Here is a 15,459-nt window from a genome sequence, read left to right as displayed (position 1 = left end):
TATATATATATATATATATATATATATATATATATATATAAAGTTTAAGCTAAAAAATTGTATGAACAACAACAAATAAAGCCGAGGAAATTCTTCTGACAGATCTCTAACATTACAATTAAACTAGAAAAAAACAATAATTGATGAAAATTATAACTTTGCTGAACAGTGAGAAGCAAAAGTTCTGCTGTTGTTGTTCTAAAAAGCACTTAGTCACGTTGTCAGTAACAATGACATAACAGACATCCAGAATTTCCTACCTGCAAACCATGTTGTCACAAAGACGAGCAGAAATGTCTAAAAATGCGGCTTGAAGACCAACAGGTTTCTTCACTTTCTTCTGCTCTTTTGGCTCCCAGACTTTCCTCCACGGGTCCGGCGTTTGTCTGCTTCACCCGCTCCTGGCGAATGGAACTAGGGCAGAGACTGGGTCACCACCTTGGTCCCTTTCTCCTCTTGGACACCGGCCGTCTTTAGATTTATGCTTCGCAGAGGCCGAGAGAACGCTTTCTTTTGTTAGCAAATCCCTTCCAATATATTTAGTCCTTGATACATTCCTGTGTGGGAACAGCGAAATGTCAGTCATGTCAGGCAGCTTGAGATTTCTGGATTTATTCTGCTGAGGTGCCTCTGTCATGCCTGGGGGGGCTCAACAGAGGAATTTTGATTACTACCTTGACACAGTTTCCAGAGATGCATCACAGGGAGCACACACGGCTGGAAAAAGCCGGTACAGCCGAACGGCCAAACACAAATAAATCTCACCCACAAACAGAACCAAAGGTTACAGCTGAGAGGAGGCCAGAAACAGCTCTGTGATGTCAACTTTATTCTTGGATGCTCTGTGTGAGAGAGGATCAACTTATTCTAAATACTTCAGGAAGTGTCTTCTCAATAAATCAAATGTATTTATAGACATTTCAGCGTCGGCAGTCACCAAAAGAGAGTCTAAAGGTAGCACTTTTACCACATCGATGATTGAAGACCATGCTAAATTTAATCCATAACAAAGAAAATCTAATCCTGTTATTATTTATGATTTAAAGTTCCTTTGATGAGACAAGTAAACAGTCGTTTATAATTTACAGATTAATTCCTAACCCTGATACATAAATAACTTGATTTTACAACAGAAAAAGCAGAAAATATCAGTAATCTAATTTAACTTCAGATCAATAACATTTCATGAATTTTAATTAAATCAGATCAGATTAAAAAAAATGCAACTGAATTATGATTGATTGTTTAATATGGTGTTCTTTTATTTTATTTTTTTTTTACTAAAAGTTAGTAGCGATCAGCTAATTAATTATTTAAATCACAATTTTGCTAATTTAATATGAAAACATGATTTCTCTTAGAGAAGACTTTGCTTTCAACAGATCCCAGAAGAAATCACTCTGCTGGCTCTTATCCTCCCATAATCCTTTTTTTTCGCATTGATTTTAGGGTTTGCAGAGCAAATCACTTTAGATTTAACTGTTTAAAATAATTAAAATTATTTTTTAATCTCTGAATAGGCTCTAAAATACATAAAAAATATTAAGCTCAAAATGCTTTTACACCAGTTATTGAGCAAATGAAGTAGATTAGAAAAATATACTTAGCACGTGGGCGGAGCTAGGACATTTCAAGACTTGAATGAAAGGCCATTACAAATCAATAATATGCATTTCTAACATTTTTGTCATTGTTACTGTTTTTATTTCATTTAAAATTATAGTTTGTTATTTTTGAAAAGCCTAAAGAAGCTTGTATTGACGATTTTTTTAATCCCAGTCAATAATGAGACTAATATTGACTCAAAAATTGGGGGAACAAGTGCGAGGCAAAGTTTTTGCCCCTTTAGCTCCGCCCCCCTGCTTAGTTGATGCTAAAAGTGAGAAAATATACCTGAACTTTACATTTTGTACCTTTATTTTGTAAATTGAAAATGTTCCAATTTAGCCTGAAGATGTATTTAGTTAGTAAAACTCCTCATGTGGGTTTTTGACCCCTCCATTGTGGCTCTATAAGTAAAATAGAAAGATTTTTGTTAAAAAAAAAAATACTGGTAAAAAGTAAGTAATTAGTGAAGTTAAAAAACTTTAACTTCATTCATATCATTCACAAACATCACTAGGACAATGTCACTCCACAAGACTCCGGACTACAGTACCCATAATTCTCCCACAATCCATCAAGTAGTTCATCTTTGTAGTTTACCAAGGGCATACTAAAACATTTTAAAATATTTTTTCAGCACTGTTTACAGAAGAAATTCATTTTGAAGTCAGTAAGGACAACCATTTGTATTTTTGAAGAAATGTGAGGATTTTAAGTGTGCCTTATAATTCCAAAAATGTGGTAAGGGTCACTGAATTAGCTCTGATTTTATTTAGATTCTTACATTTCTGACTAAGATGCATTACAAATGGTAACATTAATGTATAAAATATATTTAAATATTTATATTACTTGCAATAAGCTGTTTTTTATTTTGAAAGAAAGTCATATGAACCTCTGTCAAAACTATTTCATATTTCAAAAAATGCTATTTTCTCTGTATTTTTATGTTTTTTATGCCAATAACACCAATACTGGTTGTCATTTATTTGTATCATAATATTAAAAATGAAATAAATCAGTGTTTTATTTATCTAAAGGATTGAATAAGACTTTATGGTCCCTATGAGGTATTGGTCAGTGAGAAATTGACCCGCATGGTTCTTTCAGTGTTGACGGTTGCAGACTCCTGGTTTAGAGTACACATGCTTTACTTATACTCAGGTATACTTAATGGAATACTTCAGGAGGCTATACTTTCAGCAAAGGGACACCCAAAATCTTACTTTAACTTCATTTAGAGGCTTTTTCAAGTCCACATGAACAAAGATTACTTCTAGAAATCAACGATACATTTTTCTAAACAGCACTACAGTTATATCATCTAATCCTTTTTGTTTACTTCCACTGCGTAGTCTGTGAAATAGACTGATTTTACTTGCAAACAAACACTTAAATATGCTTATTTTTAAGCAAATCACTTCATGTTATCACAGGAGGGAAACTTACTGAAAAAACATGATTTACATATGTGCCTTAACAATTTAACCCTTTGAATAATGATAAATAAATAAAGATAGATCGTCTCTGTGAAGATTTGGAGATTTTTTTAGCGACGTAAAGATGCAACATTTGAAATCAGGATCTGGTTTGATGGTAGGAAACTAAAACTTTAACAGATAAATTTAAAGTGTAGCAAAAACAAACCTGAAAACCAGACACTTGAATTCATAGAGGATGATCAACCAAAGATTTACTTAAGGTGTAACCCATCTGTCTTTATCTGACAGTTGGACAATCAGAAGAAAAAGATTCAAACATTTCTTTAAATGTTTAATTTTTTAATCAAATTCAGTCAAATCAAATACTTTCCGGCTTTGTATAAACCAAAAATAGTTGTATTCTGTGACAATTAACATTTACAAAATAGATCCAGGGTTTATAAGACTTTTTTTTTTCTTACTGATCCCTCTTATTCTTGTTTCTGGACTGTATTGAAATAAAGTCATATAAAAGCTAAAATAAGTAAAAAAGGTAAATAATTTTTAGAATTTACAAATATTTGGTTAGAAAATGTACAGTTCCACATTTTGTGAAATTATATTATCAGCCACAAACATTAGGCACTGAAAGATGTTCTGAAGATTTTTATCTTTGTAAAAATATTTGAGATCTTTAGAAAAAAAAGTGTAAGGAAAGTTAATATTTTCACTGTATCATTTTGCTCTCTGCTTAAAAAAATGTTTAGTTGAAGTCTTTCAGGTTAATTTTTAAAATTAACAACATATATCTGATATGATGACATTTTATTTTGACATTCTTGCCTTTAAGGTGGACGGCTGGAGTTCCACTTTGCTCACGGGGTAAATTAAAAGTTTATCTAACCTCACAAAACAAAATAGAAAAGATTAAATCCTGTTCTAGCTCCGTCTTTGATTTCTTTTTTTACTGTTTACCAACAGCTTGCTCACATTTTGCCAGCCCCAACTTCTGATCGTGCTTGCTCCCGATTTCACCTCCCATATCTCAGTTTCATCAGCTTCTGGCCTCCTGACAATTAATCAGACTCCCAGCCCCGGAAAACTAGATTTTTTGCCATCATGGCCCCCTTTTCCAGACAACACCTTCCTCAAAAATGCCCACCAAAAAAAGGAAAAATCCCACTTGTCATTTACACTTTTATGGTTCTCCCATCGCTTTGAGGTGTTAATTTAAGGATTTCAAGTCCAGTTGGAAATGTATTGTGCTAAAAATGTGTTAATCCAGAAACAATTATTTATTTTTACTTAAAACCAAAAAACTGAGCTTTAAAAACTTCCTGCTAATTTATCGTATAAGTGATTGTTTTGCACTTTTGTCTTGTAGAAAAAATCAAAAAGATAAATACTTTGTTATCCACCACTAAAGAGGAAAATGGTTTAGGAATGTACCTGGAAAATGAAGATCTCTCGTGTCCTGGTTTGTTGAACCAGACTGCCCTCTTGTGGACAAAATAAGTTAGTTGGTGACTCAAATACAAGTCAATCTGTTTGGCATGAAAAAGAAAATACTTGGTAAATTCTTGTACATGAAGACAAAAAGATTAAGAAATTGCATTAAAAAGATCATACAAATCTATTATGTTAAACTATTTAAAGAAGGTGATGCATTGTGAGGTTTTACAGTAATATATCATAATTTGCAGTTATGGGGGGGGGAATAGTAATTAGGAAAATTACAGTTATTACTTTTTAGTAACTTATATCCTAACAATCTCAAAGTTTGAATTTTATTAAATAAAAGTGTTTGTTTTGTCTAATTGCTTTCTTGTTGGCACCTTTATTTATTTTTTTATTTAGTCATAGTCGTCTTTTTTACTTTCAGATTTTAGTTTTTCAAAGCAGATTAACTATTTTACCATAAATGTGTATTTTTTTCTCCTTTGAAGTGCTTGTCCAAACACACTTCCTGTAATAGCAAGTGATATGTTCATATTAGTTAGTGCTGTGGGGAAAAGCCGATTTATTGATGTATCGCGATATTTCATCTGGCAATACTTGCATCGATTTAAATGCAGAAGATTTTTTAAAATATATATATATAAAAAAATAAATAAATAAAATAAAAAGACGATATTTAATTAATTCTACACTGCACCAGAACAACAAGAACCAACATGTGTTAAATATTCAGTCTCATTAGTTCAATCAGCCTTGAGGTTTTGTTGTTGTGAGACATGTACTATTTAGTATGACTTAGTTTTTTTTTCTAAGTCATACTCTTTTAAAAAAAAGTAGTTCTGGTACAATCTTGGGATATATTTTGATATGTGTTGTACCGTGATACGGATTGTGTTGCCAGATTCTTGCCGATCTAATGCATGAGAGTTATTTGTGTTTCATATAGAAAATAAAACAATTATAATACAAATTTAAAGGAAAAACATCAAACTTATCTCTAAAATTCCCTAAAACTGTCCCTCGCGGCTTGCCATACTTGCCTCTTCTAATCCCAACTGCCCCTGCTGGCTGTGCGGAAGTGAGAACTGTGGCCTCACAGTGAGAAGGTCCGGGTTTGACTCCCAGCTGCGTCCTTTCTGTGCAGAGTTCACATGCTCGCCCTACATGTCAATAGGTTTTATTGACTTCCTCCCACAGTCCAAAAACATGCTTTTTTTTTTGGGACGATGGGTGCCCCCAAACAGAGAGTGGGAGTGTGTTCTCTGTTATTTGTTGGTATGTGACCCTGCAATGGACTGGTAGCCTGTCGAGGGATTACCCAGCTTCCACCCAAAGGTAGCTGGGATAGTCTCCAGCAACCTCTGTGACCCTGCAGACAAAACAGGAACTGATAATGGAGAGAATTGTTCCTCTTGGTGGAAAAGAGAAGACAAAAGACGTCAAAAGACAGAATTATCTTTGAATCATCTGGAAATGTTTCTATTTGAACATAGTTTATAATAATGATAAACAAAAAAGTAGAAGCTCTAAATTTATTTTATGTGGATAAATATTTGTTTTCACTCAGAGGGTCAGAGGACTAAAAGACACAAAAGCAAGCACTCTCTTTATCTGTACCTTCTTCCTCTCAGTTTCTGGATTAATTAGGATTTTCTGCTGTTCCCTTTTAGACTAGAATGATTCTTTAAAATTGTGCACAACAGACAAGCATCCATCTGTTTTCTTTACTTGCTATCCTGGCTGAATGAAGGCAAAATTAAAAAATAAAATTTGATTTAATCAACAATAGCTCTTGAAGAAAGTGAACTTCTATGTGTTGTGACATGAACTCACATGTAACTGATGCAGGTTAAAGATGACGAGATCAAAACTGTGTCTAAAATTAACTTCAACTTATTTAAACACTTATTTGATTGAGATTTTATTCAATGAAAGTGTGAATATGGCAATCATTTGTAGATTTTGGACAAAACCAATCATGTAAATTAATAAATATGGCAGAAGAGGATCATTGTGGTGCAAGGAAATTAATGAATTTAGCCTTGATTTTTTTTTTTATTATTATTTTCTTTCAAAAACATGTAAATGTGTTTGTTGAAAACATTTGTTCTTGTTAATTTTATGAAATTAGATCTATAACTTTAATTCTATGTAGTAAAAACAGTGTGTTGACCATTTTTGGGGGTTTCCACAGCTCAAATAAACACTTTTATTTCAAGACAGATTTTCTGTTTTTCAATGATTTTATGTCTAATGTGTGAACACAACATGAAAAAAAGATTAAATAAAACTAGTGAGGCTACATAGATGAGGATGTGCTGATTAAAGTCAAGATAGCTAAGCAAGAAAATCGTTTTTCATATTAAGATTAACCTAAAAAAAGATTTAAATCTCAAGCTATAAAAATGGGATTTGATTTTGTTTAAATAACATACATTTATCAATTTAATTTTCATAAAATAAATTTAATTTGAAATTGTTATGTTTAAATTGCCTTCAATCTAGTTCTCTATATATGTTTACTTACTTTTTTAATTTTATTTTTTGACAGGTGTTTTACCGTCTTGACTTATCCTAGATGGGTTTCTGTAACACACCATCACATAATTTGAATTTTCTGTATTTTTATTTTCCTTAATGTATATTCTTAAGTCCCTTTTATTTGCATTATTTTTATCTGCATATTTTAATCAATCAAATCAGAATACAGTGGTAAATTTTAAAGGTTCCAAAGGGTTTATGAATGAATTGGTTTCAAACATTTAATTTGGTACATTATAAGTGGTCGCCTGTTTTATTGCATAATATCAACTAATCACTTGATTTGTTGAGAAGAAGCACAAAAACTTTCTTATGCTCAAAAAATCTAACATTTTTTTAGAAGTTCTGTTTGTGTTTTGTGAATTCTTGTGACGAAAAAAGCAAATCCTTCTAAAAATAAATATATTTTTCATTTGCTAAAAGGTTAAATAGAAACAGTTGCATGTTTCTGTTCAGGAAAAAGGCATTTAATCCTTTGTGTTGAGATGATCTACACAGACAGACAAACCAACAGACACATCCATCTCATTCTGAGGCTCGAGAGCTTGAGCATCTGTGCTGCAAAAGAAGAGATGCTGGAAGAATCTCTGTGTGGGAGCTGAGAGCACCTGTGTGTCTGCCATCCTCCCACTCAGTGTGCAGTGTGAGAGGCAGATACTGCACTTGTGGTCTATTTCAGTCCCGTAGATATGTGAGGTCTTTTCTTCTGTACAAGATACCAGTGAGTCACATGCAGAGTGTGAGTTTAGCAGGAACCAGGAAATTCGACCAGAAAATCCGCAAAGAGTTGTTGAAATGCTGATGTGTTAACATGATGGAAACGGAGAGCAGGCGTCCTCATTCATGTGTTGAGCTTTTGCTTCATTCCAATGCAAAAGAATATGTGTTTTTGGTGGTGTCTTTACATAAATTTGCTTGTAAAAATCCAGAAAAAATGCACAAAAAAGCCTTTTTTTCTCGGGTATGAGTGTTATAATAATAAAACTATAGTTCTAAAAGTTCCCTAATACATTACTAATTTCATTACTTCACAGAAAAGTTAAGTTTTGACATTTTAAATCAACTTCTAGGAAAATGGTGTTTCTCTTTTATCGTCTTCCTTTTTCATTTCACCCGAACAATGCGCCAGAAATGGGTCAGTGCAGTTTCTTCCTGGAAAACATCAAGCATGAACCCGATAGAGTGCACACACTTTAGCTCAGGGTCAAATAATGTACGTAATTTAATTTATTTGTCTAAAATGAGTCATTTACTTCTATAAAACTGACTCACTTGAGCAAACAAAACTTTTCAAAAGAAGAAAGCTTCTTTCATTCCAAAAACAGGACTAACAAGCACACAAATTTCTTCTTGTCAGTGTGATCCTCAGTTGTAACAGTTCCAGAAGCTCTGAACTGAAGTGTTACATGCACGGAATAAAATAGCACAAGATTTGGCATCCAGCAAGAGAAAAACCCCAAATTTAATGTTTCTGTTTTTAGTATTTTCTCTTGATACTGAAAAGATCTTTCGGTGGGCTCTAATAAGATGAGCTTCTTTTTTCACACAGTTTATCAACATGATGCATTTGAAAGTGTCATCTCTGCTGAATGATTGTGAGCCTGACAGTGTGCACACATTTTCAAACGCTGCACGACTTCATTTCACTAAATCAGTCTGTGGCTGTGATCTCTGGATTTTTAGATGGACGGGAACTTACATTTTAATTTATCAGGACAGCGTACAAAGACATTAAGCTTAAAAAGCAAAGGTGTTCGCACCAGATTGTAGCTTAAAAGCTAATTTGTCTATTGAACTATTTTTTTCTGGAACTTCAAATATTTAACATGAACAAAACAGGAGTTTTGGGTGGGATTTTCTCTTAAAATTAGTTGTTTTCGTTTTTTTCAAATCTGTTTGCACTCTGCTGCCTGTAAAAATAGAAAATTAAATAATAAAAAATTGATTGATTCTGACTTTTAACTTTGTAAAAGCAATAAATAAATAAAAAGAAAAATATTTTTATTTTTTTTATTTTGTTAGTCCAACTGAAACTGCGACATCCATCCATCCATCCATCCAATTAACCCACTAAATCCCTTTCAGGGTTAGGGCAGGTTGCTGGAGCCTGTCCCAGCTTGCCTGTCACCGTACATTTTGTTTTTAAAATTTAAAATGTGGAAAATTCTGGAATATTTAAGAAAAAAATAATTGTAATAATTCATAGATATTTTTCGTCTTTGAGTCGCAGGAATTCTTTACTTTAGATCATGGGTGCCCGGCCCCCGGAAGGTTGTCTTTTGGCCCGCCAAGTGTGGCTCTGGAAGCCATGTGTGTTTCGCAACCGAGCGTGTTGTCCGCAACACATTTGGACAATAAATTACCGTAATTCCAGAACAGTTTGCTCTATTTGAAAAATTCCAGTTCCAGTAGAAATTTGAGGAGCCAAGGAGGAGAGAACTGCCCTGTGTGACCAAAAACGTCTGTAGATAGTCTGTAGTTTTTTGCACATTTAGAGAGAAACAAACAACATTTTTTTTGTGAACAGTTTGATACTGGACAAATTTAAACTTTTAACAAACAAAATCTGTTGTTCATATCAATTTGCACTGTTTTACTCTCTAAAAGCTGTAAAAATTTCATTTTGATTGTGTGTTTTTTTTTTAATTGGTCCAACACTATTATGAAATAGAAAACATTGTAAAATTATGATATATATTGAAAATTCAGTGTCTTCTTGGAGAAAAAGAGCAAAAGCACACAACTTTAGGACATTTTTAGACCCTTTCATAGTCAAAATGAGCAAAAAAGTCCAGGCAGACATTTCGAGGTCTAGGCGTTAAAGAGTTAAAACCCGTTTTTCATTACTTCTCTATGGTTTTCCAAAACTCTACAGTTGTAATATACTTAAAAGTTTCAAAGACAAATGTAACTTACTTTTTGTTTTACTAATTTGTGTTACGTTAATGAATACAGACTCAAAATAAATACGTTAAGCCATATTCTTCATTTTCTCCTTTTATTTCAAGACGGGAAAAATATTGTATTTGTCCCGCGGACCGGGATCCCATTTAGATTTTGGCTCTTAGAGAGAAGAAGTTTGGGCTTTAGATTTTCTGGGATGCTGGCAATTGCTAAAAATCTATAAAATTATTCCTTTTTATAGTTCCTATGTTGCTATTTAACTGTGTGCAATAATAATGGGACTAAAGATTCTCCTTTTGGTTTTGGATTTTATTTTGTAATTTTGTACATTATAGCACCAAACTTTGACACTTTTCTGAACCTGTATGCTCACTTTCCCTTTTAAATGCAGCGTTCTTCCAATGTTTGAAGAAAACGAGAGGTTTGTAATGACAAATAAACCAATGAAAAAATCCTCTTTTTAGAAAACTGAAACTCCAAAAATGTCCATTAATTAGAGAAGCAAAATAACACCAACTAAATTCTCCAGAATGTTTCTCTCGTGTGAAAAGGGCTAATGTGGGCTGCAAGTGTTTGTTGACAAGTGTGTAAGACGAATATAGGCCTGTGTGGTTGGGTGGTTTAGGATCACAGCGCACGAAGCATCGCTGCAGGCCAACGTCAAACACTTTCACACTCTCTACTTTCTTTCATTTTTCTTCAGTTCATCAAATGGAAGTGTCTGAAAATAGTACAGGAAGTACTTCTCTGAGAACGGCCAAAGTGATGTCCTGGTCTGTGTGCTCAAAGGGAACTACTTATCTGTTTCATCGTTTTGTAGATCTGATATGAAGTTACACAGGAAGTGCCCGTCAACCACCCTTCCTCTCCTTCACATGCTTGAAAGAGACCAAAACAGTTCGCTGAGCACGGTCGATTTACAGAATGTGAGAATGAAAAGAATGACTGTAAATAAGTGCCATAAAAAATTCTATGAATTTGTGCCGTTACAGTAAACAGGGAGCGTTATCAGCAGTTCACTGCAAAACCTCTAGCTCTCAACTGTACCAAAGTAGTTACAAATCTGTTAATTTTTTATGTAGCGTTCACACAACGTGGCAAAATTGATGTTTTCTAACAGTTTAGAGGAGGAAAATAATGCTTTTTATTTTTAGGGAACATGACTGAGTCAAACCATGTGCATTTCCAACAAAGTCAGGTGGCTGAACTGTTCAAAAAGCAGAAGTCTGGAAAAACATTGTTTGTGTTATATATATATATACATAAGAAGAACGCAAAAGAAATACTATAAACTTTAAAGCTAAAACTCTGAATTTGCCAAACAGGAAAATGAATCAGGTGGTACTCCTACATGTTTTATTTTATCATGTAAAACAAAGTAGTTGCACCTTTACTACATGTATTTTATATATTTTTTGTTTTTCCTGCAGTAGCTGCCTATATGAAACTTGTATACATCAATTAATTTATCTTATTTTGCATGAACATCAGCTTGTATTTGTGAAGTTTTTTTTATTTAATTTGAATTATACAGTATGTTTCTTTAAACTATTAGTTAGAAATTGCTTTTAATAGTACTTTAAAATGTTAAAAAGGTTGGCCTAAAGATAAAAATTGGTCAAAATGACACATTATTTATCTTTAGCAGATTAAGCAACACAACACCTAAGAAAAGTTTATTGACTCCAGCTTGTACAGAAGAGTCTTAAATAATCATATATTTTTTAGTTAAAACGCTGTAGAAAAGATATCCATACTGAGTTTTTATCTCAAAAAAATATATCTGCTTTACTGAAGCAGGGAGGAAAGTTTAATACCTGCTCCTTTAAGTGAGAGGACATTTTTCAGATGTGACATAAAGAGCATGCTGTCAACCCATCACATGGAGAAACGCCAGCGGCTGAATATAAATGTTTTGCTCCATCGGTTTTGTTCCTCTTCAGCATTAACGTCATCTCTTATTTTATGAAGCCCTTCAGTGTATAAAGATGCTTTAGAAATAAAGTTTTATTTGTTATTGTTGTATTCACGCAATAATGATTCTCCTATCTAATATTTTAGCAACATGCTAACATTAATGGCTAATTTGTTATCTACTGAGGCTTGTTAGGCTACTTTTGAGTTTAGCTTATATTTAGTAACAGACTAACATTTTTGACTGAGGATTTTTAGGCTATGTTTGAGCTTAGCTAAAATTTTAGCAATGTGCTATCTTTTTAGGCTAATTTGGCATCTACAAAGGTTTGTTGGGCTAATTTGGAGTTTAGCTCACATTTAAGCAACATGCTAACATTATTGACAAATTTGATATCTACTGAGGCTTGTTTTGAGTTTACCTTATATTTAGTTACAGACTAACGTTTTTGACTGTTGCTTTTTAGGCTATATTGGGGTTTAGCTAACATTTTAGCAACATGCCAACATTTTTGACTAATTTGGTATTTACTGAGGATTTTAGATTATGTTTGAGCTTAGCTAATATTTTAGCAATGTGCTAGCTTTTTAGGCTAATCTACTAAGGTTTGTTGGGACAATTTGGAGTTTAGCTCACATTTAAGCAACGTGCTACACTTTTTTTTTTTAGCAAATTAGCATCATGTACTGAGAATCTTTAAGCAAAATTACTGCCAATTTTAAGAAATTTAGGCCAACTTCAACAATCTTTAATATTTTTTCACAAAATTTCAAGTCTTTAAGCAAATTTAACATTTTTCTAATAAGTTTTTCATTTTCAGCAAAACCTTTCTTGGCTAATTTTGAGTATATCTAGTATTTTAGCAACAGGCTATATCATTTTTGACTGGGGCTTTTACAGAAGATTTTTAGGCTTTTTAGGCAAATAGGTTTTGCATTTTCAGAAACCTTTCAGCGATTTAAGTAAATTGCTTCAGGATTTTCAGCAAACAGTTTTTCACACTAGCATTATCACAGGTAATGCAACTTAGTTTCATGATTAGCAGTAACCATAATCTCCTTTTTGTGCATTTCAAGTTTTGGTATCATTAAAAATGCAGCCCAATCATGAAAAGCTGAATTTTAAGCTCTCAGAATGTTGTTTAGCTTTTAATCTACATTAGTGTGGGGTTTGTTGGGAGCACATTATGGTTGGAGGTCCTCAGACGGGAAATTGACCCCGAGCGTCTCCGGTCAGAGGGACACTTGTGGCGGCAGCTCCCAGCCCAGACCGATGAAGGACTCACCGAGTGCCAGTCGGCTGACCAAACTTGGCTGCTGACACAAAAAGCTCTCTCTGTGTTCCACTTCGCTGCCCAGAAAACATGCGGCAGGAAGAGGGGAAGCAGCTCTCCCCAACTAAAACACACTCTGGAAAGCCGGAGCACTAACCAAACAAGCAGACAGAACCATGTTCTCTTTATCACTGGTAGCTGTTTAAAAGGTGAGATAAAGTTTTAATTTCAAATGAGGCTTTTTAGGTTCATAAACCACATGAGTTGGAGTCTAAAAACTCTCAAAATAAGCTGTTTGTAAGGACTTTCAGAGGAAGCTTAACTGAATATATTATAATTCAAGTAATTTATTATCAAAAATGACAAATTAACGGATTAATCTGATACTAAAATGTATTACAGACAAGATGATATTCAATAAATGCCTAAAGTAAGAATAGAAACTTGATCACAGCACTCACTGTTAGGTAAAACTGGATTTGTATTACAAGTCTTTCAAACTGACATGTTGGCGGCTGAAGAATTACAGTTACTTTAAGTCTCACATTTTTAAAAAAGAGAAGAAAAATATAGATAATACACAGACATGGCTTCCCATTCACTGAACTAAAATCCCGATAGGCAAAGTTGTTTCTTCTCCATGGTCCTAGAAATGGCCTGAATCAGTTGGTCAAAACTTCGATTTTTAAATGAAAGTGAGAGTTTAGCCTGAAAACTGCAAAAAAAGAAAAAAAAGGTCAAAGTTCTGATTGCCATCAAGACGCGCTGCAGAGGAAGAAGGGCTCATCAGTTGGCACAGTCGCAGATTTCTCGGGAAAGGCACTTGACATGGGGATCCCCATGCAACGACAGCATGGCACCATGGTCCTAGTTTGTGCACGCCGAGGAGGGACATCGTCAGAGGAGGGAGGGTGGGGAGGTGGTTGGCACAGATCCATGCCACAGATTGAAATGCAGCATCTCCGTGTCTGAAAACCTCGTGGTTGGGTAACCTGTGCAAGGCTCGAGTGGTGATTCTCTGATAGACCTGAAATGCTTTCAGACCTTCTGATAAAATAAAATAATAATAAAAAAGGCCCGAAAGGTGACCAACCTCATCTTCTGCCTGTATTGGGGGTAGTGGGAGTCAGATAACTCCCAATCATCATAATCATCATGGCCGATCTCCAAACCCGAGCAAGAAGATATAGCAACACAACTTTACAAAATAAAACTGCAAAAATGATCAGAAAAACTCGTGTCTCTTAGGTCTCACAAATAGACATTCCCATAGAGGCACATTTCCAGAGAAGTGTCAAATACAAAGCTATATATATGTATTTTTGATATAAACTCCCTAAACATTCAAGTACTTTGTCATGTAAACACTTTTCCAGACATGATACATAATCGATTGTTGTCGACTTTTGTGTGCAACAATAAGACAACAGTGTGAGGAGAGACGGGGGTTTCTTCAGAGGAGGACACAGGAGCAGCACTGGCTCCCACCGCTGGGAACAGCTGAGTAGTTCATCTGCCTGACTATTTCTGCAAACAGTTCGTCCACAGAGCCTTTGTTTTTGGCTGAGGTCTCCATGAAGGGGCAGCTCCAGTCCTGGGCCAGGGCCTTGCCCTCCCCAGAGGACACCTCCCTCTCCCCCTCCAGATCCACCTTGTTCCCCACCAGGATCATGGGCACCCTCTCGTACCTCTTCACCCTGATGATCTGGTCCCTCATGGGCCTGATGTCCTGGAAGCTCTGCTGGTTGACCAGGCTGTAGACCAGAATGAAGCCCTGCCCGTTCTTGATGTAGAGGTCTCGCATGGAGGCAAACTGCTCCGTCCCGGCCGTGTCCAGGATCTCCAGCACGGACGGGGACGAGTCCACCTCGATCTCCTTCCTGTAGAAATCCTCTATCGTGGGGTCGTACTTCTCGATGAAGGAGCCAGTCACGAACTGGACAGTCAGCGCGGATTTCCCGACTCCTCCCGACCCCAAAACGACCACTTTATACTCCCTCATGATCGGGGGGTGAGGTGGTGGTGGTGGTGGTGGTGGGGAAGGCAGACACCTCCTTTTTTCCGCGATGAAGCCTCCTCTGTCCTCCACCCGCTGGCCAGCCCCGGTGTTTTCAGCTCGCGGCGGCCCTCGCGCTCGGATCCGGCTGCTGGAAGCCTCAGCTGGCGCGATTAAAGCGCATTTTGGTCGCACTTTGTTGTGCAACGCTGCGGGGAAGCGTGATCGCTCCTCTGCCGTTGCATGGCGTTTCCTGCCCACATCCTCAGCGCGTCAAGCGCAGCAGAGGCTCAGTTCCGTTTCCTTAAAGGAGCCGCCACCCGAACACTACCCCCCCCCCCCCCCC

At 35.5% G+C, this 15,459-nt stretch overlaps 2 protein-coding genes across 2 annotated transcripts in view; both read right to left on the bottom strand.

The window, feature by feature from the left end:
• kcnab1b (potassium voltage-gated channel, shaker-related subfamily, beta member 1 b) overlaps window positions 1-784 on the bottom strand; it is a 43,906-nt gene extending 43,122 nt beyond the window's left edge. Inside the window, exon 1 of the mRNA XM_024274132.2 lies at window positions 261-784. The gene's annotated coding sequence lies outside the window, so the exon portion shown is untranslated. The remainder of the gene's footprint in view (window positions 1-260) is intronic.
• Window positions 785-13,444: 12,660 nt separating this feature from the next.
• LOC112147468 (ras-related protein Rap-2b) lies at window positions 13,445-15,440 on the bottom strand. Its single transcript, XM_024273895.2, has one exon. The coding sequence runs from the start codon at window positions 15,117-15,119 to the stop codon at window positions 14,571-14,573; it is 549 nt and encodes a 182-aa protein (XP_024129663.1). The 5' UTR covers window positions 15,120-15,440; the 3' UTR covers window positions 13,445-14,570.
• Between the last annotated feature and the right edge of the window lie 19 nt (window positions 15,441-15,459).

The sequence above is a fragment of the Oryzias melastigma genome, linkage group LG17 (assembly GCF_002922805.2).
Source record: "Oryzias melastigma strain HK-1 linkage group LG17, ASM292280v2, whole genome shotgun sequence".
NCBI lineage: Eukaryota > Metazoa > Chordata > Actinopteri > Beloniformes > Adrianichthyidae > Oryzias > Oryzias melastigma.
Note: the sequence above shows the minus strand (reverse complement) of the source record. Positions and strands in the feature narration are given on the sequence as shown.

Bases quoted from the DNA above. Each gene is read 5' to 3' on its own strand.
- LOC112147468 (XM_024273895.2), bottom strand. From the start codon at position 15,119: ATGAGGGAGTATAAAGTGGTCGTTTTGGGGTCGGGAGGAGTCGGGAAA.